Source organism: Hydra viridissima, unplaced genomic scaffold, assembly GCF_058129835.1.
Source record: "Hydra viridissima isolate aposymbiotic clone 2 unplaced genomic scaffold, HvirCarnegie_v1 scaffold_12, whole genome shotgun sequence".
In the NCBI taxonomy this organism is placed as follows: Eukaryota; Metazoa; Cnidaria; class Hydrozoa; order Anthoathecata; family Hydridae; genus Hydra; species Hydra viridissima.
This window is the reverse complement of record NW_028324311.1, coordinates 6437019-6464073: the sequence shown is the minus strand read 5'-3', so window position 1 is coordinate 6464073 and position 27055 is coordinate 6437019. Positions and strand designations below refer to the sequence as shown.

The following is a 27055-nucleotide window of genomic DNA, read 5'->3' as shown; positions in this document are numbered from 1 at the left end:
GTACAATTGTTTTACTAGTTCTTTTTAGTTTTTGATTAACTTTTGTTCTAAATTTGAGTTTGTCCACCATGTTTTGTCCGATACTGTACATGAATAGCACAGACCTCACGTTGGAGCTTAATGTTGTAAGGACGTAGAGAGGCAAATTTGAAAAATTTAATTGCAGCATCAGGGTAATCTTTTTAAAAAAATAAACGCTCCTTTGCAAACAGTGAAAATTTTGAGACCGTTTGAGTCGTGAGATATTATCACGAACATAAAAGCTAGACGCTAGTGAATCGCAACTCCACTTCTCCTGTTCAAACTCAACACTTGGGTGAGCATTGAAAGCCACAAGTTTTATTAACTTCCAGTAAGCTCTGCTAAACATTTTTAACAGCCTCGCATAACGTTTTAGGTTTTTAGTGCATGAAGAGGTAGCTTCACCTTAGGCTAGCTCAAGTTTAACTTGCTAGGCTTCTCGATCACATCGTCGATGCTCTTCCAAAGAAGCCTCAGTCATCAGGTGTCGCAACTTCCTTACACTCTAAGCTTCGCGCTCGCGATATTCTAGATTGGCATCCCGAAATCTCTTCTATCTTTCAGACATTGACTGTACTAAAAATAAAAATAAAGTATTAGATAACACATAAAATATAGTTAAAAATATTTTTTAATGATAGTACCATAACGCTTTTATGATAATATTCAGCCACTCGTATAATCAGAAACTACAGAAAGACAATGTTTCGTAATGACTCTTTTTAAATTTCTAATTTTTTTTTTAATTTCATAAAGTAAACAAGAATATTTGACACTTCTCATTTGCCGAAAAAAACCCTAAAATTTCAAAATCTTGACAAGAAAGTTCGAAAGTTTTTCCCTGGATCTCGGACCGCTGTATAGGCGCAAATAAAAACTGAAGCTATGTCACCTAACCTCAACATCATGCACAAAAACTTGAAAAAGTCATTTGGGTTCAAAGCTTTTACAATCTTTTTCCCATATTTTACGCTTTTCATCAACGAAGCTATCAAAGCACTTTACACTTTTTGCTGTCTGGTTGGCCACATTTTAACTAATCACTGTAAAAAGTTCGAATTTTTTGTAAACATTGATTCAAGGAAAACATGCAAAAAATTATTTATTACAATTAAAATAGTCTGATGAATAAGATTACAGCCTAACAAAAGTATTTTCCTAATCGTAGTGTTTCTAATTTTTATTAATTACAAGATGTATATAAAATTTTGTATTGTATATTGTATTGTATTAGCAAGTGTTTCATGTGTATCTTTATTAAAACCTCTTTGATAAAAGCCATTATTAATGAATGCCAGATTTAAGGACCGTTGGGAATATTAAAAAAAAGCCCGGATCCATGCAAATACCCAAGGATCAATGCGAAATAGAACCCGGATCTATGCAAATGCCCAAGGACAACCTGAATCTAAGATATATAATAACAATATATTTTAAAAACTCAATTTTTAAAAAAAAGTAACTTATATTTAGAAAAGCTATTTTAAATATTACTGAGACTCGCATTTCGGTTTAGGTTTGGTTTTGAATAATCAATACAAAAAACAGAATATTTAACTTTAACGCAAATCCAATTAAAAATCTAGCCATTATTTCTATGCAGTTTGATTAGATATTTTTAATTAGTAAATGTTAATTACTGATATATAGCATTTAATATTTAAGAATTATTAATAAAAAATTTTATTGCTTACTGTAATTTTATCATTTATTTTGTCTCCTTAAAAAAAAAAAATCGTTCTTAAATTTGGGATTCGTTGATTAGGATTCGGATTCAGGATTTGGTAGTCTGTATTTAAAGGCTTATACGACTTAAAGGCTTATACGACTTCAGGATTCAGGATTTGGTAGTCTGGATTTAAAGGCTTATATAACTTAAAGGCTTATACGACTTGTATGACGAAACTAAAACCCCAGTCCGAGTAATCGAGTTCGGGTATTCGGAAATGCGAGGATTCACCGATCGCTATTTAACATCAATTGATATTTTGTTAGTAAATAAAAATAAACATTTAAAATAGTCAACATTTCCGGATTTCGTTCCATCCGTTTGCTATTTAATCACTTGCACCATTTAATGACGTCACAATGAGAATAAAAAGGCAAACAAACAAAATTAAATTTTGTTGTATGTTGTAAAATATATATAGTGCTTTGACTTTAATTTACATATCTTACAAAATTAATCACAACCAAAAAGTAATAAAATTTAAAAAATGCACAAAAGCTTTGCAAAGCACAAAAGCAATTGAGTGGTTTATAGTAACAAGGAGGTAAATGTTTCTTGAATTTTGGCTAACAGTAAGAATAGTTTTTAAAATTAGGATTAAAATGTTAATTTTGAACTCCCTAAAGTTTTCTTTAGAACTATTTAAGATGCATTTTTTAGCTCGTTGTTGCACCAAACAAAATCATGGTTTTAAAAATATTAGAACATAGAGTTATCTAAAAATGGACAATTTTTGCTCCTTGTTGCAGCAGACCTCTCAATTAACAAGGCGCAATCCCTCTTCAAGAATGAAACTCTAAATGGTGCAGCTTAAACTCAAAAATGTTTATTTCATTTAATAGTTTGAAAGAATGTGAAACAATCATCTTGAAAACTGTCAATAGACATCTCTTGTAGATTTTATGCAGAACAATATACAAAATTACTCAACTAAGATTTCATCATCATCAATTGCTCGATACAAAATATCAACAAGATTGTTTTTTTGTGCTAGTGTACCTGACAGTAAAACAAGTTTATAATGTCCGAAACATTCACGATCATCTTCTAAGATGCTCTTTAATGTCTTGTAAAACATAATAACTTCACGTTCAAGATCCTCTTCAGTCAAATCAGCTTTAGAGTGTTGTGCCATGCGATAAAGATTCCTAACAGGAGTTGCATATTCCATAATAATGTATTTTGTTTCTACAGAATCATTCAGCTTAACAGAGTAAACGCTGTTTTTGTAAGATCTCTCATGAACTCCACCTGTATTTCGTTTGTCCTCAAGCGAATTGTATTGGAACTTTATTCTATCATCGCATTTCTCCAAACTTTCCATGCAATTGCAATCCTTTGGGATAATAATATACATAATTGGTTCTAAATGATCACGAGCATCAACCCCTTCAATCACTGAATAAGGTGCAACAGCTGCTTCCACTAAGAATTTCAATTTTGGAAGTTGATCTTTTAGATAACCAAAGTAATATCCCCAAGCTAAACCTGCTGCTAGATGCTTATTCTCAATCTCATTCAAATGAGAATACTCCACAGGAGAAAGCTCCTTTAAATTCAATAAATGCATCCCAATTGAACTACAAATAGCATATGCTACATACACTGTGAATGAAACTATTTCTTTCTCGCTATTTTTCCAATGGTTTACACTTACTGCAAATGTTACAATGAAGATAATAAAAATAACCTAGAAATACATATAAAGCTTTCTTTTAAAACTGATTTCATACAGATATACTTTATTGCTTTTTTAAAATACAAGCATTCAAAAAATAACAAATGAAATTAAGGTATTTCCAAATTCTATTTTTAAAATATATAAACAGTGCATTTTGCAACATGCATATGGTTATGATTTTTTTGGAACCCTACATTTCTGTGCTATTTACTGATAAATTTTGTACTCAAAAGTATTAAAAAAGTCATTAACTTGTTTAAGTTCTTGAGAAAAGTCACTTTAAACCAAAAACTGATTATTCAAATATACTCAATGTAAAACAAAACATTTTAAAGTCTTGTTTTTTGCTTTGCTGATGTAATTGGATACCACTTGTGCAATTTTAAAATGTATTTAACACTACAACTAAGAATATTAAGAAAAAGTACATGGATTAATTAGCATAGAAAATGAAACATTTAACTTTAAATTACAACTAATTGCATTTTGCTTGGCAGATCGAATGATTCAAACTTAACTTCTTATGAATTTTTGTTCAGTATAAGAACTTGATATTGTTGTTCATTACTTTGCTTACTATCAAAATACAATAGCAAATTTCAGTTTTCTTTGTTTCTCTATAAATTTAACAGCTTTCTTGATAAATACCAAATTAAGATGTTTCAACATTAATCCTTTCTTCAGATAACCACTGACAAACATTTAAAACTTTGCATTGGGATGGCAAGCAATAAATTGAATTAAATTCTCATCATTATCTTTAAGCTTATCAAAATTGAATAGAAGTATTTTATAAAAAATGTATCAAGTCTTTCTCTGATGTACAAGTAAGCAACCTATGTTATAGCCTGATTAGAGATGTTTTAGAGGTCCATCGAACACTATTATTTTCAAATTTGTGTTTTTAAATTATTGCATCTGATAGTAAAAACTTTAAACTATCTAAATTCAACTTCTAAGGAATCTTTCTCTATTTTTGATATTACAAATTATTAATTTGCAGATTTGTGACTTTTTGCAACTTCCATAGGGCATGATGGGTAGACTATATATATATCCATTGTTTGTACAGCAATATGATTTTTTTGCAGCCTCTGGGTTATTAATTTGTTAATTGGAGCATCAATTATTTTTCTATTACTAAAGCATGCGTGGATATAGACTAATACCACAAACTGGTTAAAACTTGAAATTCAATTACTGTTATAGCTTTTTGTTTTCCACCATACAAGAAATTAATCTTTGTATATATATACATATATATATATATATATATATATATATATATATATATATATATATATATATATATATATATATATATATATATATATATATATATATATATAAGATTGATTTCTTGTATAGTGGAAAACAAAAAGCTATAACAGTAATTGAATTTCAAGTTTTAACCAGTTTGTGGTATTAGTCTATATCCACGCATGCTTTAGTAAAAGAAAAATAACTGATGCCCCAATTAACAAATTAATAACCCAGAGGCTGCAAAAAAATCATATTGCTGTACAAAAAATGGATTGAAATTGATAATACAACATTTGAAATATTTGTATTATGGTTAATTAACTATTATATTTTCACAAACTTAATAAACTTTAGAACCCTAAGGAACTTGATTAAATGAACTGAAATTTCTGCAGACGCTATACTACTACATTAGGCAATTACATACTACTGATACACACAGATACACTATTGAAGATAACTACTCACCCCAAAGCTGTTGGACACTGCTATGCAATTATAGAGAGCTGACTTAAATGAGCCTTTGTATCTCTTTTTAAGGTGAAAAATCTCTTCATAAAGAAATGTTATTCGTCGTAAAAACTCTCCAACAGTTAACGATGAAATAATCATACATAGCAACACTAAATCTTCTGAAAAAGACTTTCTGTGCAGAAATAGGTCTATGTCAAGATAGCTTGGAACAACCATGAGTAATATTAAGAAAAATATTGCAATCATTACGTGCCGTTCTCTGTTTTGACGTTCATCAAAAATAGGTCCAAAGCCATTGTTTAATTGAGAGTATTCTTTTGACATTTTCAAGGTTATGATCAAGGCTTGCTATCAGAAGGTAACGCAACGGCTTGCTATCAAAAAGTAACGCTAATTGTGAGTTTTAAGCTTCATTTCATAATAGTTTAAAAATAGCACATCATTTTTCAGGTAAGTCTTTATAAGGTCTCTCTTAAGAGTTTCGCTTTTGTTAATTATTCTAAAAATGCGTGTTTCCATGATGACTCACAATCGAAAACAGCAATGAAAGTGAAAATAAGGTTAAGTGAATATTTTCGAAGTTGTTCAGGAGAGGTAAAACAAACACGTTTATTGAAAATAACTTAAGACATTTGACATGATCCAAGTTTATCCCATTTGACATGATTAAGTCACCGGTCTGATAATCGATATTCCGGTATCCAAATAACTCAAAAAAAGACCGGTCCGATTGTCTATAATCCGATAATCCAATATATTACACAAAAATATCAGAAGCCTTTTTTAATTTTTTTTTTTCCCCAATTTTTCAAAAGTTCACACATTTTGCTGGCTTTTTTAAATCGAAAAAGTGGCTTTAGATTTACACTGAATACAATACCTAATACACTCAATACAGTGTCTTTTATATACAAAGTTTAATAAACACTGTGCAAGAATCAGGCTTGGACTGGGCCACCGGGATACCGGGAGATTCCCGGTGGGCCGGTTGGCATAAAAAATTATATTTTTAGTTAGGCTACATTTTATTTTCCAAATAAAATGTAAATTAAAATTTAACTAAAAATTTAATAACTTTTTTTCTGGCCTCTAATTGCATCTAATTAAAAGCCATCTACCCGCCAGTTATATAAATTTTGGCGGTCATCTTGAGCTTATCGAAAACAGTATTATATTAATAGTGAATTTAAGGATGTGCGCTTTATCTTTAGGCGGTGTTAGTACAAGCGTTAGCAAGTGTGCTACCACTGCAATTTAAAAAACGTAAAGCACGTAAAAACTTTGTCAGCAATACAGCATCTGAGTGGGTTGCTCAGAAAGTTTGATGCTAGTGTAACAAAAGATCAGCTTCAAACGGAATGATCGGACTTTGCAAGGAAATGGGAAAGTTTCGAAATAACTCTTGAAGATGAATGTAGTTTGATATTTGACACGGAAGTACCTGACTCTGTCTCGGACAACATGCAACATATAAATCCGAAGAATCTGAAACTGTCTTTACAATCCCAGAAGTGGAAAACAGTGACAGCCACAGAAATAAACGCAAATCTTGCAAAAAATGTATTGTTTGTTGTTACTTTGTCCTCCAGAAGTTTAACTTGCATAGTCTTGCGTATTCAAATTTGTTTCTGGCTTACAAATTTGTGCTGACATTATCCTCATCACAAGTTGTTTGTGAAAGGTCATTTTTGAAATTGAAATATATTTTGAAATTTAAATATAAATTGAAATATAAATTGAAATTTGAAATTGAAATATAAAAATATATTTTGAACAGATTAAGAAATTTGATGAGCCAGTCAAGTTTACAGTCTTCATGCTGATATCTTGTGAAAAAGACCTTCTTTCGAGAATTAGTAACGATGCAATTATTGATGTCTTGGCATCGACTAGTCAAACGATGAAAAAGTTGCTATACTAGTCAATATTGAATAGCGATTATGTCTACAATTTCTAGACTCCAACTTACAGCAGTGTTTTATACAATATAATATAGGTAAATTTAGAAAAATAAGGGCGTTAATCATAGTCGCTGTCATGGGCGGCGTGAAGGCTCTCGGCGCCCTTGACATATATATATATGTATATATATATATATATATGTATATATATATATATATACATATATATATATATATATATATACATATATATATACATATATATATATATATATATATATATATATATATATATATATATATATATATATATATATATATATATATATATATATATATATTAAATATATGCAACATACAATGAAGTGGGCCGCCATGACCAAAATTCCCGGGCCGTTTTTTCAAGCCAGTCCGACCCTGGCAAGAATACCTAGGTACTCATTGGATTTCAACTAACCTCATATTGTCGAGTATTGATAATGGGCAACTCAGGTGTTCACATAGTTGTATCAACTTTACGAGGGATTCTTCTTCTTGCAACACACTAAGTATTGTCTTCCTATCCTTTGTAGAAACATGCTTGTTTTTATAACTCTTGAATTGTGTTAAACGGAACGCCATGCTTTCTTTCGTATTTTTGAAGAGATAACCCCAATCTTTTAATCTTATAAAACTGCAATTAAAAAATCTTTTCTTTTAATCATGGTATCTCCGAGCTCAAACAATTCGATTAGATCTCCTTGGTATGTTTAACATAATACTAACATATAAAAATGTCCTTAAACTATGTACGTGATATATATAGTATATTTTATTGATTTTCATTATTTTTGTTTTTAGTTTAACACGCATACACGGCGAGCTTATACCTAAAAAAACATAAAAATTCATTATTAATATTAGATATTGCATATGTTTTCAAAATATACATAATAAACTTTAAATATATTACCCTAAATGCTTTGCAGTTTTTTTAAAAAAGACTTTTTTAGAAAAACAGAAGCACGCTAAACTTGCCATACAAACTAGATTGAAAAGCCAAGAAAATGGCCAATAATATTTGGCTTTTGCATAGTCAGAAAATATGCGTTCAGCATTAAAGCTATTATATCAACGTATCCCTTTTTTTTAGACTTTAGAAACCGTTTGTTTCATAGCTATTTAAATATTTCAATCAACACGTTTGTACTTTTTTTTTTGTTTAATTACTGATAAACCAATGTGTGAAAAAAATTTTCTGACAGCACCGTAAAAGATTTTCTATGACAGCGCCGTATAACGTTTCTGTGAAAAACCCCTCACTATGTAAAGTTACCCCGCATGTATAAAGTCACCACAAATTACAATGTTAAGATTGTTTGGTACTTGTTTTTTCCAAAACACTTAAGATTTTTTGTTTTAGTTTTTGGGAAAGTCTAAAAGTTAATTACATAAACATGGATCAAACATCAGTGAGCAAGAAATAAAACGGTATATAATAGGTTTGAAGGACGGCTTAAGGATCAACAACATTGAAATAGCAATTAGAATATTTATTTACGAGCTTTGTGTCAGTTGTACTCTGAAAACATTTTAAACGACAAATGGCATCCAAATTCATTCAGAATCCGGAAGACCATAAACAAACAATGGACCGTGACAAAAATTTAATGTTTCGTTAAGTAAGTATTGTAAACATACCAAACCGTCATTGAAAACCGTGTTAATACAGTTAGAGACATTTTGTTTAGGAAAAACATCAGTATTGATAAAGTCTTTACAAAGATACTAATGACGGCCAGAGATAGGCCCATAAGACTAAGGTGCTGTAAGGAGCGAATTAATTGGTCTAAGGAAAAAAGCGAGCAAGTAATTTTTAATGATGAAAATAACTTTAAAGTAATATACAGTAAAATCGAAGTTCTTGTTTAAAGTTTTAAATCTGTAAAAATAGCAATCGGTTTGTCAAAATAGGTTGCAAGGTGGTGGTTGAAGTTTTGGTATTTGGGGCTAAGAATAGAATCTGTGTTTAGGGTGTTTGGGTGGATATTTCAAGAACTACACTTTTTATGTGATTAAAATAATTCCCTATTTAATTTTATTTGTTGGAATAATTCAGTAGTCATTAGCGACTGATCTTAGGTTATGTCCACATCTTATCCTATTTTTATAGTTGTCTAGCAACTGAATTAATTCAAAGCAGAATGTCACTTGAGAAATTTTTTAGGTAGAAATAGTGGATCAATTTTAGAAAGACTGGAGGTTTCTAGGTGGTCCTCAAACTTAATATTTTTATCTTAGATGTGAGTTGCTAATTAAGTGATATATGGATAGTAATTTTTTTAAAGTAACGTAATCTTGAAATTTTGCTGACATCTCGTTGGAGTTTGAGATTTTTTCAAACTTTTGCTTACCTTCCAGCTTAAACTGAAAGTAACGTCATTTACGGTCATCAATTACAACTTTGAGACAAGTTAAATTATTAGACAAAGACAGTTTTTGAACGCTTATTCTAAAGTTCAATTCCTTTAGAATATCCTTATTAGTTTTCTTAAAAAGCTGGTATGCTGTGTCCTAAATATTATAAGTTCCTTTTTTTTTAGCATTTGATAACGATACTGGTATGATCAATACATTTACTTAGTTTTTTGTGAGAATTTTTTGAATTCATAATTAGAGCTAAAAAAGAATCAATCTTTGTTTCTGTCAAGACAAAAGAAGATCAAGGAAAGTTACACATTTGGTAAAATTCGTCATTTGAACTCAATTGGAGATGTCTTCACATTCCTTTATAAAAAGTTTCTTTATAAGAAATCCTATATAAATGCTGAAACATCTCCAGTTTTTTTTTCAGAGATATGCGATGTTTTCTACTGAGGCATGCGATAATGTTAATCTCCAGTTTTTTTTGCAGAGATATGCGATTTTTTCTACTGAGGCATGCGATAATGTTAATCTCCAGTTTTTTTTGCAGAGATATGCGATGTTTTCTACTGAGGCATGCGATAAGGCAAAATCAAGATTTATTCAGTTATTTATTTGAAAATGGTTATATAAATTATCATTAAAGCAAAATAATAATTACATAATTAAAGCAGAATAATACCTTGAACAGAAAAAAAAGGAATATGTGAGGTTTTCGACTTATCTAGACAATAAATATGGTTTTTCTTACTTTTTTTAAACATGGTTTTTTCTTACTGTCCATCCTTGTAAATATGCCGTCATGTTTTCCTTAGTATTGTACCAATAAAATTTGAATATCTAACTTAACTTGCGTAGGAGAGTAGGTAAGACTATATACTTGTAGCTAGTAACTTGTTATACAAAGTAAGTTACTAGCTACAGGTATGTAGGGTAAGGTTGCTAATATTGTACCGATGCCTATATTTTACTTTTAACATAACTCGTTTTTTTTACAACCCATAAGAAATTTTTTAATTTATTTTTTATTTTTGCTGAATGAAATTAAGTAGTCAACTGTTTTTTTTTGTCATCCAACTGTATTAAGGCCAGAGTAAGGTCTTGTTGGTTTGTTATTGGAGATTTCTTATTTTAGGTTTTCATGGCTAAGCGTATTTCACTTAAGAAAATAGAAGATATGATTTGTTTGGTGTATTTATGTTAAAGCATAATTTATCTAAATTCAAAATAAATACCTAGAATTTAAAATACCTTATTTTTAGTTGTCAAGTTTTTCAATTAACTGAATGTCAGATTAGTTGCGTAAATTGTACCTCAAGGCATATCCTTAATTGTACCGAAGCAACCATTCTGACCGCTAAAAAATGCGTGTAAAGTTTAAATTCCTTTTGAAATTCCAATTAGAAAAATATCCATACTTACAAAACGAACTTCACCACTTAAACAAAAAAAGAAAAATTTCAGTATTACTCTTGTATTGACAAGCAGCCCTTAAAAAGATGCACTCTCTAGTTCAGTTTTACCAATATGTCAAGGCTGGTGTCATGTTGACTGTGCAGGTCTTAATCAAAAACAGACACAATATATCTGAAACTTTTGCCAAAAATAATGTTTTTATATATTTTATTTTACAATATTTAGTGTGGTTGTTTTTAAAACAGATATAGTATATATTGTTTTACATTATTTAGTATAACTATCTTTAATACCTACCTTCCTCCACTATTCTAATCTTAGCTAACCCATTGGTAAACATACAATTTAAATAAAAATTGCACCATATGTGGTGATACCTGTTTTCGGCATTTTCCAGAAGAAAAAAAAGTTCAAGTTGCATAGAGTTTATTAAATAAAAAACTTCACTTCATTATATTATGGGGAGTTAGGTGTTACGTTATGTTATATCAGAATATTTCCAATTGCTGATTTTATAAAAACCATTCCTTTTAATCAGTTCTTTAAATCCCTTAAATCTAAAATCATAAAATATTTGTAAAGCTGTAAAGTAATTGAAATCAAGAAAGTGGTACAATATTGGATTACAATGGTACAATTAAGGATCTAGTTTCCTTAATTGTACTCTTAGCGCTATTTTTTTAGTTTGATTCTTCAAGACATAACGCTTTTTAAATTTTGAGCTTTTTAAACATCTTTACAACAAACAATCCCTAAATTATGAAATCCAATTGAAAATCCAGGTTTCTACTCAGTAGATTGCCTACATTTTTTAATTTTATCTTAGGGGGTACAATATTGGCAACCTTACCCTAGTCTTACCTACTCTTTGTGTGTGCTTTTACATAAGATAGTTGCTATGCAACTGGTTTATATACTGTAGTAGCTACAGTATTATAAATATAAGTATGAGACAAACTGTTGTTATTATATGATGCAAATATTCAATCAAACTACTTCCAATTTTGCTTTAATTCTTTGTTAACCCCTTTTTTTGAGCTTAATAAGACTGATTTATCTCAATTTAACACTTTGAGAATGGTTAATGCGAAATATAGGCGCTCCAATAGATTTTCTAGATACAAGACAAACGTTTTGAGAACAGTTTGCTTCGACAAAAAAATTATTTATATGGCTGCCACAACATAATTTAATATGTATTTGCATATATTATTCAAGACCGAGCAGTGAATGGTTTAGGGAAAAAATAAACTTTTATCAAGGAGTAGTAAAAATGTTTTCGGACAGATGTTTGGATTCAATCAAAGTCTTACGCAATTGAAAAAGTCTCTATGCCCAAATGTCGCACATGCACTTGATCTAGCTAAAAAAATACAGCCCTTCCTCACATAATATTACCTAGTACCTCCGAGTCATAAATTTTATTCCTATAAACCTTTATTTCCTCCTATCCCAGGTTTAACGATTTTATATTTATATTTCAATGATACTATTAATAACGCTGATAACAATATTTTTTACTTTGCATTGAATTATTACCCGGCGAGTTTCTAGCCTAATCATCCAATTCCTCGCCTTGTATCGATGGTCATTTACATCTTATATCGATGGTCACTCTAAAAAGATTAGATACTTCCTCAGTCTAATTTTAGTCAAGTTTTTAAATTTTTAGCCGTTCCTTGTTAGATAAAGTTCATGCGTAATTTTATCAGTTCTAGTTAAATTCTCTTAGCTCTAGACTAAATTTAAATTATCATTTTTTACAAGATCGGCGTTTCATGGATTAGGTTTCTGCTCGGTTTATTTCTATCTTAAATTCTTAGTTCTAGTCTAGCGTCAATATTCGTTTTTTTTTTAAAAAAGTTTTTATATTTCTATTTGGATTGAGCTTCTGCTTGGTGTATTTCTACCCTAATTCTCTTATTTCTAGCCCTGTGTGATTGTTCGTTTTAATATTGACATTTATAATTGGGTTAAGCTTCTGTTCGGTGCTTAAATTATCTAAGTTCTAGTCTAATTCCCTTAGTTCTAGTCTAGTATCAATATTCGTTTTCAAAATCTCATCCAATGTCAGTATTCATTTTAAAACGATATTGGCTTAAGTTTCTGAAACGTGTGTTTCTTGCCAAATTCTCTAAGTCCAAGCTAAGTGTCAACATTGGTTTGGAAATTTTTGATTGGAATACTTTTCTGCTCAATGAAATTCTTAGTCAATTCTCTCAGTTATAGCCTCGTTCTCTTAGTTTTAACTTAGTGTCAATATTCGTTTTAATATTGATATTTCTAAAGTTCTTGCTCAGTACATTTCTAGATTGATTTTCTTAGTTCTAGCCCAGAGTCAATATTAAATTTAATATTGACATTTCTAATAGGATTATGTGATTGCTTAGTATATTTCTAGCCAAGAGCTCTTACTTCTAAACCAATGTCAATATTCGTTTTAAAATTGAAATTTCTGATTGAATTAAGATTCACTTAAAGGTATTTCTCGCCTTATTCTCTTAATTCTAGATTAGTGTCAATATTTGTTTTAATATTGACACTTCAATCGGACTTAGTTCTTACCTAATTTTTTTTCTAGCCTGAAGAACTTAGTTCAAGTCCTCTTTTCAATATTTGTTTTAAAATTGAAATTTCTAAATGGATTAAGTTTCTGCAAAAGGTTTTTCTAGCCTTATTCTCTTAGATCTAGCCTAGTGTCATTGTTTGTTTTTTAAGAATTGACATTTCTAATTGGAAGAAGTTTCAGCAAGGTATCTGTCTTTTCTTTGTTCTAGCCTAATTTCAATATTCGTTTTTTATAAAACAGACATTTCTAATCGGAATGAGTTTCTGCTTGGTGTTAATCTAATCCAATTTTTCCATTTCTAGCCTAATGTCAACATTCGTTTTGAACACTCACAATTCAAATTTGATAAGTTTATGCTCAGTGTATTTCTAGCATAATTCTCTTAGTGCTAGCCTAATGTCAATATTCGATTTTAAGAATTGACATTTCTAATTAGAGTAAGTTACTGCTAGGTACAATTCCTATCTAATTCTTCCGTTTCTGACCTAGCCTCAATATTAGTTTTCAAGTTTCTAGCCTAGTGTCAATATTCGTTTCCAAAATTGACATTTCTAATTGGGTTAAGTTTCTGCTTGAATTATTTCTAGCCTAATTCTCTTAGCTTTAGCTGAGTATCAATATTCGTTTAACTAATGTTACATAATACATCTAAGCTTGTATGCTTATTGCAAACGCTGAAGTAACCGATGTAAATAATTAAAACTCAATTGCTTGCAAAAAAGATTCAAATTGCAGCGCGACACTCGCATCGAATCTTGGACGATTTACGAGTTCATTTTTAACATTCCACAATGCTTGGCAAACTTAAGGCTACTTGCGTTTTAAATAATAACCAATATGCACATTCGATTTAAGCAATTACTATATTTATAAATTTTAATTTACTACATACTTATGGTGAACTGGACAGTATTTAAGTAATTATATACCAACCAGATATAAGTAAAAATATATATACACAACAAGTAATCCATCAAATATACTTTAAAAAGTTTAGCAGTTTCAATTGAATTATGTGTTAAAGCTAGCAATTAGGGGAGACTAGATAGGGAGAAAGGGAGAAAGAAAAACATTTATGCTTTTTATATCTTTCTTCTCTCAAGAAGGTGACCTGGTATTTTGCCGTGATGTTTCTGGACTTATGACATGTTTTGAAATAGAATATGCTCCTGATGAGTGGAGACTTTTTATCGATTCATCAAAAAGAAGCCTTAAAGCAGTACTTCTTCACAATGGCAATAAGTAAGCTTCTATGCCAGTTGGACACTCGGTGCACTTAAAAGAATGTTAAGAAAACCTTGAACTGGTTTTAAACAAACTCAGCTACTCAGACCACAAATGGACACTGTGCGGGGATTTAAAAGTTATTTCAATGCTGCTTGGTCAACAAAGTGGCTATACAAAGCTCCCTTGCTTTCTCTGTGAATGGGACATCGAGACAGAAAGCAGCACTACATAAAAAAAGTTTTACCCTTGAGAAAAACCTTAGAAGTAGGGGTTAAAAATGTTGAGAGAAAAAGCCTTGTGGATCCCAAAAATGTGTTACTTCCACCACTTCAGATTAATTGCCAAAAGTAGGGTAGACTTTCAAATATCTTTGTGGACAGTTTCCTGGTTTATCCGAGGCATAGCTAAAGGAAGGAATTTTTGTTGGACCAGACATTAGAAAACTTATGAAAGATCCTAATTTTGTGGACAAAATGGAAACAAAAGAAAAGGAAGTATGGACAATTAAATTAGTTGTTACCGGTTTCCTAGGAAACAACATAGATCCAAACTACAAGACCATTGTCACAGACATGCTCGACAGCTTTAAGAAGCTGGGCTGTAACATGAACATTAAAGTTCATTTTCTCTATTCACATCTTGATTACTTCCATGCAAACCTTGGTGATGTTAGTGAAGAGCAAAGCGAAAGATTTCACCAAGACATCAAGGAAATGGAAAGAAGATATCAGGGAAGATGGAACATCAACATGATAGCGGACTACTGCTGGATGCTGAAGAGAGATGATCCTGAACGAGTCCACAGCCAGAAAAGCAATAAAAGAAGCTTCGACAGAAAGCAAAAACGTAATAAAATAAGGACTTATAGGCTGAAAGAGAAATGTAAGTGTTCTTGAAATATAGTTTAGAAGATGATTAATAATAAAAATATATTAAACATTAAAATACATTAAACAAAATAAGAAAAATTGGTCAAATTTTGTTATTTTACCCAAAAAAAAATCCCTTTTTTGTGAGAAAACTTGAGACATTAGAAAAAAATGGATTGCATTTTCGAAATCAGCGCTAAGAAATACATAAAAAACAGCTATCAAATTTCAAACAACTTTTTAAAAATTTTCTTTTTCAGACCTGTGCTATCATACTAAAGAAAACTTTTATCTTTAACTTATTCGTAAGATTTTATATTTTCATATCTAAAATATACCTAACCTATGTAAAAATAGTGATGTAAAAAAGAAAAAGTCTCATTTTTAACAGTAATTATTTTTTATTTCTTTATTTTTAAAGTAAAAATTACGCAAAACTATAGTTTACTAAATAAAATAGTCGTGAAAAAGATTTTTTATTCGGCCTCTTTTTTTGAAAAAATTGATTGTTTAGAGATTAAACAAAGCTTTAACTTTTTGTAAAATAAATAGTGATTTATAGAATGAATACCATCAACTGCGTTATTTCAAACTTAAACAGAATAAATATTGACAAATCGCGAGGTTAGAATTATTTTGTTCTATCTCCAAGTTTAAACGTTGGGAGAAAGTTTTTGATATTTTCTAAAAGTAAAAATTGTTTATAGTTTTAGCTAAAATTTTTAAAAAAATAATAACTTATGTTAACTTTAAATAATTTATGTTTAAGAAAATTATTTAGAAAAAAATTATAAAATAATGCGTATTTTAAAAGTTATTATTTCTAACTAAAATTAACAACTCACTTTCTCTCAACTTTTAAAATGGGAGATAGAGCAAAATAATTCTAACCTCGCGAAATAACAAAAAAAATGAATTTTCATTTAGCATCATGTACTTGTCGAAAAAATTATGATTAGACATTTCGAAGGGTGTTGCATATGTAATTTGCATTGGTTAGATTCACTAAATAACCTTTAGATATCTCTTGTATAACCTTGATATCTCTTGGATATTTTCAGAGATGTAGCCTTCGAAGCGAAGTTTTTTCAGGCCTTGCACTTGAGCACGTTTATGTTAAAAGCATCATATCTGAACAATTCTGTTCATTGTTCAACTTATTTTCGAGTTATTTGCTTCACGTTTTTTTTTTTCTTCTCGCTGAAAAACTTAAAATAAAAAAAACTTTTTGACCCTATCTAAAGCTTTTAACATTAAATTAACATTGAAACGAAAGTGTCATAGATCAACTTCGCTGCTATGTCTAAAAGAATTTACAGATTCAAGTTATTTACTAAATTTCATTATTTTGGTATTTAATTTCAGAAAATAAAAAAAAACTTAGATGTTGGTTTTTCTCTAAAAACATTTCGACAATTCAAAGGCAATGATGGCAAAAAGCGTTTCACTGAATGATATAATATACAAAAATGTAAAAATTATTTACAAAAATCCTCATTTACAAAAATGTAAAAATTATTTTAAAGGAAATTACAGTTTGTATTTTTTTTTAAAGAAAAATACCAAATATTAGGTATGAAGATTTTTTATATGTATTTTTTTGGATACTCTTTTTCCGACAAAATAGTTACTTTTTAAGGATCTACGTTAGCTATAAGATATGTGACGCATCTGACCAAAACCAGTCGGATGTCGCGTTATGTTATATTGAGAAAACCATCAAAACATCTCAAAAATTCAATTTTTATCATTATTTATTGTTTTGTATAATTGTTTACATAATTAACTTTTCTTTGCTATTCAAACTTAACTTTTAATAAAAAATAATTTTTTGATGGTTAATTTGGTGATTTTTGTGACGCGACCTAGAGATCGAGGTCGGGGTCATGGTGCACGAGGGCGTGGTTTAGACTTTTGACTGTTTTTTTTATTTTTGTTTTAAACTTTTAATGTTTGTTTTAACTCTTCACTTTTTACTCTGTTATGCTTGCTTTTAAACCAGCACATGAAATTTTTTATAAACAAGATTTAGGTATTTTTTTTGCTTTAAATATTGTCAATAGATTTAAAAATCTAAAAATTAAAAAATTGATAATAATTTAATTTTCTCGATGTACTAAAAGTGTTATAATTTAATAAGTAATCAAGCTACAGTAATAATTTTTTCAGGACTTGTTGTAAATGTATTACAGTAGATGTATGCCAAATTAGAACAAAATCCATGCATGGTTGCTAAGGAGTTTTCTATTTTATATGACATCAAACCTTTAAACGCGTTTTTTTCCGTTTTAAAACTTTAATATAGATGTTACATTTTTGCTCATAACTTTGGCTAGGGTCAAGCTAGAACAATAATTTTTGCATCATTTTAAAGCAGAATATTATACCTTTTCAAATATGTATCACACTCAAAACTTAAAATTTTATACCTGTGACTGGCTTTGGTCAGATGGGTCACATATATGGCTTTAATTAGCCTATCATCAAAAATGTATTACTATAAAATTTTTTGACTTGAGTCAGAGCTATTTCTGCTGTCTTATCAAACTTCATCTCGATTATCATACCTGTCTTATTTTTTACTATGACTATATCACCTCTTCCTTTTTTTGTAGTTTACTTCAGTGTCAAATTTACTGAATTCTTTTATCTTATTTGCAACAACATTCATAACCGAAAGCACAATATCTCCATTTGCTATAATATTTGGTTCGTCATTTGATGTTGACTCGTTAAAACATTAATATCTTTAACAAACTTAGGGAATGTTTTCATTAAGTTTTCAAAAAAAACGCAAAATTTGTTTCTTACGTCATGGTCTTCTTTAAAAGTTTTCTAATTAGTAGTAAGCATCGACGTTACCACACCGGTGGTAAAAAAATTTCGGTAAAACGCGGTAAAATGCGTATTACACATTTTTAACATTTTTAACCAATATAAACTCAAGGTGTATATCTGGCCTGAATGTAACTTATAGTTGAATGTCTCCCCAGATGTTATTTGTTCATCTTTTTGTTGGAGAAGGGATCAAGCAATTATCTCTCTCAAATTGAATTAACGCAGTTTTTTAAATATATAATTTATAACTTTGAAATGAAATAAATAATTCAACAAAATTGTAATGAATGCCAAAACTTTGTAAGTCAGGTTGAGAGAAGAAAAAAAACTGATGTTTTTCGAACACATGTTAGAAGACAATAATGTAGGGAGCGAATACCTGACCCGAGGGTACCCGTAGACGAACAATTTTAATAAGTTTAGGTACCCGATACCCTAGCCTTCGGGTTGGGTGTTGCCAATGTTAACTACCCAAAGTACTACCCGTAGAAGTACCCAAAATTTGGGTAACAAAATAACCGATTTATTTACCCGATCATCCGACCAAAATTTTCGCGCGATTGGATATTTTCTATAACTTTTTTTTTTTTTTTTTTTCTTGCATTTTTAAAATTTTGATTTCTTTCAGATCTTTTAATATCACTTTTATTTCTATTTAATAATTCCACCTACTCCATGTAAATATTAATTTTTAATTAACTAAAAATTTATACTTACATGGAGTAGATGGAATACTCAATTCTAAAACGTTTTTTTTTAAAAACTTTGTGCTATCATCACTTAGATATAAAAGTAAGATTTTTTTAAATTATTTTTCATTTCATACGTTATACATATATAATATTTTTATATTTTTATATTTTTATTTATACCCATATTTTCAATTTATTCATGCCTATTTTAAGGGTTTATTTACTTATGACAATTTTATAATTTACTTATGACAACTTTAAGGGTTTATTTACTTATGACAATTTTATAAAATAAAAAAAGGCCTTAGAATTTTTTAGGCCTTCTATTTACTACTGATCCGAAAGTGATCAAGTTTTATACCGATTGCGTATTATATCATATTTTGAAGATCAACACCGCATTTGTTACTTTTTAATCAACATATAAAAAATAATATTTTTACCCTATTTATACAATTTTAATCGGTTAAAAATAGATAAATTGGTTTTTTTAATAATCATCATAAATGTGCTACATATGGCACACTTATGGTAATTTGTCACACAAAAGCACCCAGACACCACAACCACGCATAATCATCGGCATGTCCAAGTTACAAAAATAGTTTTAACGTAAATCTCTTCTGATCAACTACCTTTATATTTATTGACTTTTATGTTGAGGCCTTCTCTTTATTTACTAGTCGGGTAGTTAAATAGGGTACCATGTTTTAATATGCTAGCCGATTTTGTTACCCGATCATCGGAACTACAAGAAATACGGAACAACTCGCTATTCAGGTAATTTTTTAAAAAGTTCGAGTAATGTGTATTTTTTTCTTTTCTTTATATATTTTTTCTCCTTTTCTTTTCAGATGACCGAAGCATCAAGCATATGGGAATTTCTCACTAAGGCCAATGACGACAAAGCCACCTGCAACGAGTGTCTTAAGGAATTTACAGCAACGTAGGGATAACCAAGTTTTTTGCGCAAACAAAAGTACTACCTTAGGCCATTACAATGAAATTTCAGCACAAACACTGAGTTGCAGAGTATTTCCAAAAACCTATAAGTTCGCGAAAAAAAAACAATTATTGACTTATTAAACGCAGAAAAAGATGGACTAAAAGGAATTGCTTTAACATCAGATATCTGGAGTGCCAGATCAAAACACTCTTACATAAGCTTGACAGGACACTACCTAAACAAAAATTTCCGCCTGAGAAGATTCCGTTTTGCAATGAAGCATTTTCCAGAAGACCATACGGCAAATAAGATCAGTATCAAGATAACAGATATGGTTCACGAAATAGAGTTAAACTCAAAAACAGTGAGGCGGATCACCATTGTTACAGACGGCGCTGCAAACATTCAATAGGGAGCACAAACAAAAAGTGACATTGACACCAACTTGTGGTGCATCAACCACAAGATCTACTTGATTGTCACGGGTTTACTTGCTGCAAAAGACCAGTACAAGTAAAATTTACATATGTAGACAATGGAATCAACTTCACAAAAAGGAGAACGGGTTTGGTAAACTATTTTTACAGCTCAGCGAAGATGACAATTGATCTTGGCAACAAAGCAAAGGCCCTTAAAATGACAACAAGTACGTTGGTACAGAACTGTTCGACGTGCTTGAACTCAGAATTAGTACAGTTGAAATGAATAATTGCGCTTCTTTCAGCCATGGAGCAAATAGTTCGGCCTGATGGCGATACATCTGGCTCAGAATTGAAAAAACTGGTGGCAGACGAATCTGTAATTATAAAGTCAAATCTATCATTAGAACTTTGAAGCTATTTGAAGCATTTTCAAACTCTGTTTCTGTCGACAAGACAGTGACCATCCATAAGATTGTACCCATGCTTGTGACAATAAAGTTAGGACTTGAGGCAATTCAAAAACTGATGAAGGATCCCTTAATCCAAGAAGTGACAAACTACTTTTTGTTGGAGGTTGATAGAAGATTCCCAATTGTAAAAGCGTACAGATGGAGTTCACTGTGGCTCTCTTCTTCGGTCCCTAAGCAAAAGGAGCAATGATAGAAAGACTGGATTGTTTTGACCTTACGAGGAACACCCTTGTGAACACACTGTAGGATCTTGTTGACAGAGACTTCACGCTGCAACCCACACTACCTGAAACCTCATCCCGAAACATAGATGACAAAGACTTTTTGGATGCCGACAGTTTCTAGGCTACTATGTTGGACTATCGTCACATACAAAGGCGTGGAGCAGCATATTCAAACAAAGGACGGAAATCAGCTGCAAAAGAAAATGTAATAAAGGAGGTAGACAAACATCTTGTTGATGAAACAGCCTAAAAAACAGTGGACATTTTGGATTTCTGGAGGGTCAATGCAGGCAAATACCCTATATGCTTGCAAGACTTGCTAAGCAGACTCTGGCTATCCCAGTCTTATCTGCCACTTCTGAAAGAGTGTTTTCAAGTGCAGGGAACATTTGCACTGTAAGGAGAACAAGTTTCAGTGTTAGCAAAATGGAGCAGCTAGTGTTCATGAAAGAGAACAGTAAATTACTGGATAAAGTTTCAGATTTAAAATGGCCAGGCTAATATAATTATGCTAATGCTGAAGTTTGAACTCCTTCAGTGCAAATATTCATATTTCAATTTTATTTATTTTTTTTTTGTCATTTATAATTCAATGTAATTAATGAATTGAGTTGAATTGCTCTGGGTAATTTTTCTTCTTCGTGTATTTCTAAGGGTACTAAAAACAATCGGGTGTTACTCGATTTAAAAAAAAAATTGAGTATTTTATAACTTTCTGGTAATTACCCAATGGATTTAAATTCAGGTAATATCCGAAACAACTACCCGGATCCAAGTTCGGGTCTTGGGTCCCTTGGTATGTATGGAAGTGGAAAATAATTAATCATTTGCTGCATCAAAACACTGAGATCAATGATCTCAGTGCAGAGAAACTACAGATGCATTTTTGGGTTTGGATGTTCAAAGTTCATCCAATGGATTCTGGTTGATGCCAGTATAGTGTTGGAGATTCGAAGTGGAGAAAAGATGATATGGAAAAACTATATTTCAAACAGCCCAGATTCAACCCTTAACTTTTGTTTTGCAAAAGAGGATGCTGGTTTTATTGGAACAAATTTGAAGAATTAAAAAAATTTTGTTTTTAGATAATAAAGACTTTATACTTAGTGACAAAACTTTAGTTTTATATTCATGTTTGTCAATTATTTATACTACAATGACAGTTTAACAGTTAACGCTGTTGTATCAAAAATGCTTTTTAAAAGTATAGCATCTCAGTTCTGTGGGGTGTATTCAGGAAAATCTATGAAATTTAGTTTGGAAATCATTTGGAATAAGGATAAAAAGGTGGATAAGTATACATTGAGGTTGCAAGCATTATTGAAGACCGCTCTATTGTGCAACAATGGAGTGGGCTTTTAACATTGCTTGCAGCCTCCCAGTAGTAAACAAGGAAGAAAAATCCGAGCACAGGTAAGAACTTATTGAAAGCTAAAAAAAAGTTCATTATTTATTCAGGATGTAATTAAAAATAAGGGTCTCTTTTGTGAGGAAGGCAAGTAGTACATTTAATTGTATTTAAAAAGTACTATTAAATGTACTACTTGCCTTCCTGAAACAAAAAATGACAAAAGAATTTTATAATTGGATTCCAGTTATAAATTCTTTTGTTGTTTATGGTCAAACTGCTTGGGAGATTGTGCTGTTCAATAACATGAAACAACCAGGATATAAAGTTTTAACATGAAACAACCGTATATAAAGTTTTTCTACCAGAAGACCAAGCGTTTGCACGTAGGGGAGAACCTTAATGAATGGGACGATTATTGAATGGGACAAACTCAGATTCTTATAGAAGCATCGATGTAAGGATATTTAAATTCCTGTAACAAAGAGTGATAGAAACAAGAATTCAGCTGACCGACTCATCCATCCTATTGCTCTATGACCGTAATGACAATGAATGTTATTGTGTTTTCGAATGTAAAAAGTAATTTAAAAAAATTTTTTTTTTTTCTGATTTTGCAGCAATTTTTGAAGTTATGGAAAATAAAATTCCATGCTTAAATAGATAGCAGTCTCTAGTACTACAGTGAGTAAAACATTCAAGCTTAATTAATGGTGTTTTTGGTGTGACTAATCATTTTTGGATAAAGTGATGCGCATATTGAATGGGAAAAAATACTACCTATTGAATGAACTTAATAAAGTATTATTTACAGCTCAGCAGAGGGATGCTGCAGTCCCTTACTTTTATCCCCATGGGTAATGGGTATTATTTACACACTTTTATACTGCAATATTTTACTTAAATAAAAATAACTAAATATAATATTCTAAAATGAGAAAGTTCTAATTTGATTGAAATTTAATTAGAGTTAAAATGTTTAAAATCAAAAATATTTTTTGTGTGCTCTTTATGTATGTATCTATATATTTAACTACATTTACAATTAATAAACTAATTTGAAAAATGATTGAATTAAATACGTTTATTTTTAATTCTTTTATGTTTGTCCCATTCAATGAGACATACTTAATGAATGGGACAAATTTCATGCTCCAATAAAACTCTCTTTTTACCAATAGCCAAATGCAAATCCAATTTTTTTGTTTTACTGTATCATTGAGGAAGAGTCGGTGGTTATCAAACATATTTAAATATATATATTAAACAATTTTATCTACGTTTAAAAAGCATTTTGCAAAAACTGTCCCATTCAATGAGGTTTTCCCCTACTCATTTTTAACAATCACTTTTTAAAAACAATTTCAACGTCACAGCCTGTGGATGAACTACTCATGGTGTTTCTTTTATTAAATATTTTAAATATCCAATAGGTTCTTTATCTGAAAGTAATTTTTAGAAATCCAATAACGCTACTAGCGTTGCTTGAAATAACATACCTATTTCTGAAAAGTGTCAAAGAATTTTCATTCAAACCGTCGGCAGGTAATACAAAAATTGGTCCTGCCATATTGAAGACTATTAGAGGACTGTTTCAACTTATCGATGAACAGGCAGGTATAATGGGAATAATTATGCCGATATTTTCCTAAAAATAATAAATTGATATTTTCCTTAAAAATTCCGTGAGGAGCTTATACAATGCTCCTCATGGAGAAGAAAGTAGATACCTGTATACGCCGTCAAGTGCTGGCGTTAGAACCTTTTGCCCCCTTCTCAATCCTTTAAAGAATGTTTGCAATAGATTTTTTCCCAAAAAATTGGCAATAAGTTCCCATGCATGTATCCATATAATAACTCGGAATCAAAAAATAATATCGTTTTTATTATGCACAGCATGACAATCACTGAAACCCTGGTAATTTGATTGGTTTGAAAAAGATGACTTGTTACTTTATGAACGTACATTTAAAATCAGATGCAATAAAGTTATTTAGGATCCCTTTACCAGTAAGACTAAGAATCATTAATTAGGTGTAAGAAAACCTCTATCGCATCGTTAATGGTTTTAATGGTTCTATTAAAGACATTTTTACAAAGCACAACGTGTTCGTAATAAGCGAAGTAATTAACGGGTTTATCGCTTGTTTCGATTTCGCGAAATACAACAAAGGTATTACACAAATTATAATATCAAACATTTTATACGGAATCGATAAAATGAGAGCTCTTACAAAAAGGGTCTAACGTATTTTTTGGGCTAAAATCGTTTTAATTTCTCTGGCTTTTTAATTTGCCCCTGTTTTATGTTTGGCTTTTTATTCATTCGTATGTTAAAATGTCAAATGTCTACTCTCAACAAAACAATGGCTTTGGACCTCTTTTTGATGTACGTAAAAGTAGAGAACGTTATATAATGCTTACAGTCCTTATTATCATATGTTTCATGGTTTCTCCAAGTTACTTCAACATAAATTTACTTTTACAGCATAGGACTTTTTTAGAGGATTTGGTGTTAGTGTCTATGACTATTTCATCGTTAATTATTGGAGAGTTTCTGCGACGAATTACTTTTTTTTTTGAAGAAATTTTTCATGTTGAAACGAGATACAAAGGTTCATTCAGATTAGCTTTCTATCAATGTGTAGCCATGACCACCAATTTTAGGGTATGTGAATATATTTAAGTATTAATCAATGCATCCTTAGTTACATAAATTCATATATGGTTTACTACCTAATTTGTAAAGTTACCTTAACATATACACTAATACCATAAACTTTCAAAAGTTGGGCTATACAGATCTGTTCTTATTTGATTTGATAATTCTATTCTAATTGTGATCCAAAACATTATTCTTAGATTGCTTTGAAATCATTTACTAGAATTGATAATCAGTTCTTAATCAATTTTTTTCAGGCTGTTTGCTTTATCTTCATTACAACAATTTTGGTAACAATAAACCATTGGAAGTATAGTGACAAAGAAATCCTTTCATTCACTATGTATGTAACTAACATAGTTTGTAGCTCATTTGTGATGCATTTATTGAAGTTAAAGCAACTTTCTCTTGTAGAATACTCTCATTTAAATGAGACTGAGGAAAAGCATCTAGCAGCAGGCTTCGCCTGGGGGTATTACTTTGGTTATCTAAAAGAACAACTTCCAAACTTGAGATCATTGGTTGAAGAAGCGATTGCGCCTTATTCAATCATTAAGCAAGATGATGCTCGTAATTATCTAAATCCAGTTATGTATATTATTATTCCAAAAGATTGTTGTTGCACAGGTAGTTTTGAAAAATGTGATGTTAAGATAAAATTTGAAATCAATCTTGAAGACAAACGAAATACAGGTGGACTTCATGAAAGATCTTACAAATCCAGTGTTTACTCTATTAAGCTTAAAGGCCGAAAGCCAAAATATATCATCATGGAATATGCAAAACCTGTTAGAAATCTTTTTTTAATGTCATTACATACTAAAAATGGTTTGAATAAAGAAGATCTTGATCATGAAGTTGTATTGTTTTATAAAAAGTTAAAAAATATTTTAGAAGATGATCTTCAATGTTCTGGATATTATAAATTGATTTTACTGTCAAGTACAACTGCACAAAAAAATAACCTTGCTAATATTTTGTATAAATCAGTTATGGATGATGAAATGTTAGTTGACTAATATATTTTTTGCATGAACAAGCTCCCTACAGTTCTAAGGAGTCTTTTTGACCACCTGTTCTAGTACTTTTTTGATCGTTCTGTTTGGTTGCTGGAAGATTTTTAAGAATTTTTGAAATAAGGAAATAATAAAGACAAAATTCAAGAATAAAAATAAAATGAAATAATAATCGATGGGTATCACTCCTGAAAATAAAATTGTTGCTTTTTTCTTTTAGGTTTTTATATGAATAAATTTTTCCAATTTCAAAAATTCAATTTTTTAATTGGTGATTTTTCTTATAATTCCTTGGTTTTTCATGCTTTACATTGAGATTCTTCAGTCAGTCAAGATACAAGGTGATGATGCAATTTTTAATGTTATTTACATTAGTGTTAGTTATTTATTAACATTAGAAAACTGGTTTTAATGCTAATAATTAATTACATTAATTATTAAAAACTTAGAGCCAGGATTTACATTAAATTTGAGAATGCATTTTGTGTTGTGCAGACTAAGACGTAAGAAATTACCTATATCATTATGATGACAAAAAGTAAGAACATTTTCCTGTAACATGAAAGAGGAGAGGAAGCTGTTTTATGATGATTATATAGAAAAAAAAAGAAATTTGGTTAAATGTAATTGCGCAGTACACATTAAAGTAATTGTTAGTGTCTAGCAAAGTAGAAACGAAATAGCTGAATCTTTGAATAAAATAAAAATAAAAAAAAAGAGAAAACTGCTAGTATTAAAGAATGTGAATCTGAGTTAATATTAAAGATTTGAATCACTAAGCAATAATACTTGTTTAGTGCTTTTCCTCGTTTTCTTTTTGTAATTTCGTTTTGTCTAGTAATGTTTTTTGTGGAGCAGAATTTCTCATAAATTTTGATATTAGA

At 30.2% G+C, this 27055-nt stretch overlaps 2 protein-coding genes across 2 annotated transcripts; one reads left to right on the top strand and one right to left on the bottom strand.

Moving 5' to 3' along the window:
• Positions 1 to 2130: 2130 nt before the first annotated feature.
• On the bottom strand, positions 2131 to 5839 carry LOC145193965 (stimulator of interferon genes protein 2-like). Its single transcript, XM_090069460.1, has 2 exons — positions 5163 to 5839; positions 2131 to 3440 (listed from the first exon to the last, which is right to left on the bottom strand). The coding sequence occupies exons 1-2, from the start codon at positions 5490 to 5492 to the stop codon at positions 2673 to 2675; spliced, it is 1098 nt and encodes a 365-aa protein (XP_089925586.1). The 5' UTR covers positions 5493 to 5839; the 3' UTR covers positions 2131 to 2672.
• An 18830-nt stretch (positions 5840 to 24669) lies between these two features.
• Positions 24670 to 26783, top strand: LOC145194447 (stimulator of interferon genes protein-like). Its single transcript, XM_080072097.2, has 2 exons — positions 24670 to 25161; positions 25413 to 26783. The coding sequence occupies exons 1-2, from the start codon at positions 24832 to 24834 to the stop codon at positions 26172 to 26174; spliced, it is 1092 nt and encodes a 363-aa protein (XP_079928223.2). The 5' UTR covers positions 24670 to 24831; the 3' UTR covers positions 26175 to 26783.
• Positions 26784 to 27055: the final 272 nt, after the last annotated feature.

Coding starts and splice junctions, on each gene's coding strand:
- LOC145193965 (XM_090069460.1), bottom strand. CDS start 5,492: ATGTCAAAAGAATACTCTCAATTAAACAATGGCTTTGGACCTATTTTT. Junction 3,441..5,162: donor CAGTGTCCAACAGCTTTGGG/GTGAGTAGTTAT, acceptor ATGTATTTCTAG/GTTATTTTTATTATCTTCAT.
- LOC145194447 (XM_080072097.2), top strand. CDS start 24,832: ATGTCAAATGTCTACTCTCAACAAAACAATGGCTTTGGACCTCTTTTT. Junction 25,162..25,412: donor CCATGACCACCAATTTTAGG/GTATGTGAATAT, acceptor AATTTTTTTCAG/GCTGTTTGCTTTATCTTCAT.